Genomic DNA, 5,513 nt, shown 5'->3' with positions numbered 1-5,513 from the left:
TTTGAAGATGACACAAACAAATGGAAAGATATACCATACTTATGGATTGGAAGAATTAATGTTGTTAACATGCCCATACTATCCAATACAATCTACAAATTCCATGCAATCCCTATCAAAATACCAACATGATTTTTCATAGAATGAGAACAAATAATACTAAAATTTATATGAAACTACCTAAGAATCCAAATAGCCAAAGCAATCTTGAAAAAGAGGAACAAAGCTGGAGGGATCACAATCCCAGATTTCAAAACAATATACTACAAAGTGGTTATCAAAACAGTATGGTTGTGCCACAAAAGAGACAAATAGATTAAAAGAACAGAATACAGAGCTCATAAATAAAACTGGACTTACATGATCAATTAATCTATGACAACAAGGGGCCAAGAGTATACAGTGGAGAAAAGATAAGTCTCTTCAATATTTGCATTTTGCATTTGCTATTGCAAAAAAAAAAAAAAAAAAACTAGACCACTTTTTTTTACACCATAAACAAAAATAAAATCAAGTGGATTAAAGATCTACATATGAGACTTGAAACCATAAAACTACTAGGAGAGAACATAGGCAGTAATCTATTCCACATTGTCTGTAGCAATGTTTTCCCAGCTATGTCTCCATAAGCCAGGGAAACAAATATAAACTATTTAAACTATTAGAAACTATTATAAACAAATAAGTTTTAGCACAGTGAAGGAAACCATCAGCAAAACAAAAAAGCAACTTACTGAATGGAAGAAAGTATTTGCAAATGACATATCTGATAAGAATTAGTATCCAAAATATATAAAGAACTTATTCAACTCAACACCAAAAACACCCCAAATAATCAAATTTAAAAAATGGGAGAGGACTTAAATAGACATTTTTCTAAAGAAGACAGATGGATGACAGACACATGAAAAGATGCTTAATATCACACCAATCACCAAGGAAATCCAAGTAAGAATCACAATGAGATATCACCTCACCCCTGTCAAAATGGCTAGAATGAAAAAGAAAAGAAATACTAAGTTTTAGTGAAGAGATAAAGGAACCCTCATGCACTGTTGGTAGGAATGCAAATTGATATAGCTACTATGGAAAACACTACAGAGGTCCTTCAAAAAATTAAAAATAGAATTACCATATGACCCAGTAATTTGACTACTAGGTATATGCATATATGTGCATATATAATATGCATATATATATAGCATAATGTATGTATGTGTAACATATACATATGTTATATATATGTAACACTATGTATATAATATATAGTGTGTGTATATATAATATAGCCATAAAGAAGGATAAGATCTTGCAATTTGTGACAACATAAATGCACCTAGAGTGTATTTTAAGTGAAACAGACTTATTTCACTTAGCATAATACACTCTAGGTCCATCCAGGTCATTGTAAATTGCAAGATTTAATTCTTCTTTATGGTTGAGTAATACTGCATTGTGTGGTGTGTATGTATATGTATGTATACACACACACACACACACACACACACACACACACACACACCACATCTTCTTCATCCATTCATCAGCCAATGGACATTTGGTCTCTTTCCATAATTTAACTATTGTTGATCACGCTGCTATAAACATCAGGTGCATGTATCCCTTTGATATAGTATTTTTGTATTCTTTGGGTAAATAAGCCAGAGAGACAAATACCATGTGATTTCACTCATGTGGAATAAACAAAACAAGCAAGTAAAGGGGGGAAGAATGAGAGAGAGGTAAATCAAGAAACAGACTCTTAATTATAGAGAACAAACTGATGGTTACCAAAAGGAAAGTTGGGTTAGAGGGATGGGTTAAATAGATGATGGGGATTAAGGAGCGCACTTGCTGTGATGAGCGCTGGGTGTTATATGGAAGTGTTGAATCACTGTATTGTATATTACACTGCATGTTAACTGGAATTTAAATAAAAACTTAATAAAAAAAAGAGAAGGACAAATACAATATGATTTCACTTGTATGTGGAAACTAAAAACAAATGAATAAACAAAGAAAACACAGAATGACCTATACATATAGAGAACAAACTGATCGGTGGCAGGATGGAGAAAATGGGTGAAAAGGAGTGGGAGATACAGGTTTCCAGCTATGGAATGAAAAGTCAAGGGAATAATAAGTACGGGATAGGGAATATAGTCAATGGTTTGTAATAGTGTTGTGTGGTGACAGTAGCTACACTTGTATTGAGGATGGCATAATATACAGATGTATTGAATCACTATGTTGTACACATAAAACTAATTTAATATTGTGTGTCAACTCTACTCAAGAATTTTTTAAATTGTTTTTGCCTTCATCTAATTTAGAAAAAAAAGTTGGCAGTTTAATTTTTTTCAAAATATAATCCCTCTTGATAATTTTTCAACTCTTGGTATCTGCACAGAATCTTGAGTTTACAGCCCTAAGACATTTATAAAACTGCATATGAGAAATCATTCTGCTGCTTAAAGCCTTAGAATGGTTTCTTATTATAATTACAAAAAAATTACCAAAAAAACCTCTTTATATTCACTTCATAGACTCATGTGTGTTGAACACTACCTTCAACTCTAATCATTTTCACATTCACTTATTATACCTCAATTTGAACTTTGTTGTATTCTTCAAATATACCAAGTTCATTACCTAATCTTCAGGTTTATGTGCTACCTGTTCCCTCTGCCTAGAATGCTCTGCCTCCAGATGTTTGCATGGTTGACTGTTTAGTTCATCTCGTTATTAGCCAAAATGTCACATCCAGAAGAACACCTTGATTAAAGATGGAAAGTGAACTTATAATGTTCACTCCACACTTTCTCTTATCTATGAATCCTTTTGCTTTTTTATTTAGTTTCTGTATCTCTTCCTGAAACCATTCTGTTCATGTTTCTATCTTTAATGTCTATTCCCACTAGATTGTACCTTAAGGAGAACAATGACTTTACTTGTTTCATTAATAACTCTTTCTCCTAGTGCCTAAAATAGTACCAACAAAAATGAAAATGCTCAATAAATGCAGTATTTGGAAATGGATAAGTTAACTTCAGAGGAAATTCTCTGGTCTTGATTTTCTTTTCTTTTTCCTTTAATTAGGCTAGGTGCTGATTAAACAACCTCCTCATGGAAGCTTTTACTTCCTGGTTGCGAAGTGTATAAATCACAGGATTCAGCAAAGGAAAGATCACTGTGTGAAAGAGAGAAACCACCTTGTCAGCTGGGAAGGCTCTGAAGGGGCGAGTGTAGATAAAGATGCCAGGCCCAAACATAAGAAATATAACGATGATATGGGTGGTGCATGTGGATACGGCCTTGCTCTTCCCCTCAGAGGAAGATCCATGTACACGACAGAGGATGACTGCATAGGAGGCCAGAAGCCCCAGGAAGCACAGGAGGGTCATCAGGCCACTGTTGAAGACCATTAGAAGCTCCACCACGAAGGTGTCTGTGCAGGCCAGCTTGATGACCTGTGGCACATCACAGAAGAAGTTATCCAGTTGGTTTGGGCCACAGAAGGGCAAGTGGAGGATGAGGGCCACCTGGATAATGGAGTGGACAAAGCCTCCAAGCCACAGGGCCAACAGCAAGGCATAGCAGGCTCTAGGGTTCATGACTGTGGAATAGTGTAAAGGCCGACAGATGGCGATATAGCGGTCAAAGGCCATCACAACAAGGAGTAACCCTTCCCCTCCTCCAAGGAAGTGCAAGAAAAAGAGCTGAGTGATGCAGCCCCTGTAGGAGATTACCTTCTTCTCAGAGAGGAAGTCCACCAGCATCCTGGGAGCCACAATGAAGGAGTAGGATGCATCCAGGAAAGCCAAGTTGCCCAGAAAGAAGTAGAGGGGGGCTGTGAGACCAGGGTCTGATCTGATGGTGAGGATGATGAGGAAATTTCCAGGAAGGATGATGAGATAGAAAATTAAAACTAGGACAAAGACCAGGAGCTGAATATCTCGAGACTGGGTGAGACCAAGAAGGATGAATTCTTTCACCACTGTGCTGTTGTCATTTTCCATCTCCTCTGTCTGCAGTACATCAAGAAGCAGAGTTCATTGTTATTACTGTTTCTTCTATCTAGACCCTCATTCCTGTCCAACTAAAAATATTTGACATATAGATCACATTAGCTTAAAACAGGTCTCAGCCCTCTCCAGTATCCTGGGTAAACTCCAAACCTTTCATTAACTCCAGATTTAAAGCAAGCAAACTAACAAACAAAAATACTGTTCTTATACCACAACTCTTATTCCCATTCAATCATGTGCTTCTATAGAACTGCTCTCCACTTTAAGAATCTGGCATCCTGGGGCACCTGGGTGGTTTAGTTGGTTAAGCATTTGACTCTTGATTTTGGCTCAAGTCCTGATCTCATGGCTACTGTGATGGAGCCCTGTGTCAGGCTCTATGCTGACAGCGGGATACCTGCTTGGGATTCTCTCTCTCTCTCTAAGTCAGTCATTATATTTTAATTTTATTCTTTTCAAATGCTACTTTTTAATATGTATAATATAAATTAGTATCAAGGCATATATGTACTGTATAAATAAATTGCATATACTTAAAGTACATGTTCAAAAATGTTTTGTTATGGGTATGAAATGATCTAAGATTGAAAATTGCTCATCTACAGAAAAATATAATGTAATATATGCCAGTACCGCCTTATGCTATTTATGCTAAATAGCATAGTTGCTTTAAGTAAGTTTGTGGAACATGGGGTGCCAAAAAAAAATGCTAATGAGTCATTAGTTATAAAGGAAAGATAAAGAGAAGAGTGAGGGAGGGAAAGAAGAGAGAAATAGAGAAGCCAAAAAAAAAAAAAAACCCAAAACAAAACAAAAAACAAAATAGTATGTCTATACAGTGCATTGTTAGGGTACATATTTTAGAAAACATTAAAAATATCTGTTTTAAGTATCTCCAGAGTTAAATAGAGTGGATAATATACAGGTTTCCATGTATTACTTGCAACCACAGGTGGAATTTATGAAAGTCATACTTCGGTATATTGATCAGTATATATACATGATATACATATACACAAACACCACACACACACACACACACACACACACACACACACACACACACGGAAAGTGGGACCTACACATAATTTTAATAAAAAATTTGTAGACTCTCTAAATTAGCTTCTCTGCTCACTTTTTAACTTTTCAACATTTCAGCAGCCATTTGTCTCAACATTCATTCCATAATTTTCCTATAAAAATACACCAAAGAATGTGAGTCAAAGCCACCCTTAGATTTTTTGCATCCCACAAACTCACTCAGAGTGTATTATTTCGTGATGTGTTTAAAGATATCTCTAAGACATCAGAGGATTTCTGAAGGTCTTTGTGATTAAGGGTTATAGGCTCTTCTACTCAGCCTCTTTCCTGTCTTTCACCTCTGTTTTTCAACTATTACCTAAACAGATGGTATTACACACTACCTGACATATGTGATTCATTTTTATCCCATAACCTATTTTCGTATATGTGCCTTCTGTACCT

At 35.7% G+C, this 5,513-nt stretch overlaps 1 protein-coding gene across 1 annotated transcript; it reads right to left on the bottom strand.

Annotated features, from left to right (window-relative positions):
* Positions 1–3,095: 3,095 nt before the first annotated feature.
* LOC112855989 (olfactory receptor 4N2) lies at positions 3,096–4,031 on the bottom strand. Its single transcript, XM_025919507.2, has one exon. The coding sequence runs from the start codon at positions 4,017–4,019 to the stop codon at positions 3,096–3,098; it is 924 nt and encodes a 307-aa protein (XP_025775292.1). The 5' UTR covers positions 4,020–4,031.
* Between the last annotated feature and the right edge of the window lie 1,482 nt (positions 4,032–5,513).

Source organism: Puma concolor, chromosome B3 (assembly GCF_028749965.1).
Source record: "Puma concolor isolate L17-30 chromosome B3, mPumCon1.1.hap2, whole genome shotgun sequence".
Lineage (NCBI taxonomy): Eukaryota > Metazoa > Chordata > Mammalia > Carnivora > Felidae > Puma > Puma concolor.
This window is presented reverse-complemented; position numbering and strand designations above follow the sequence as displayed.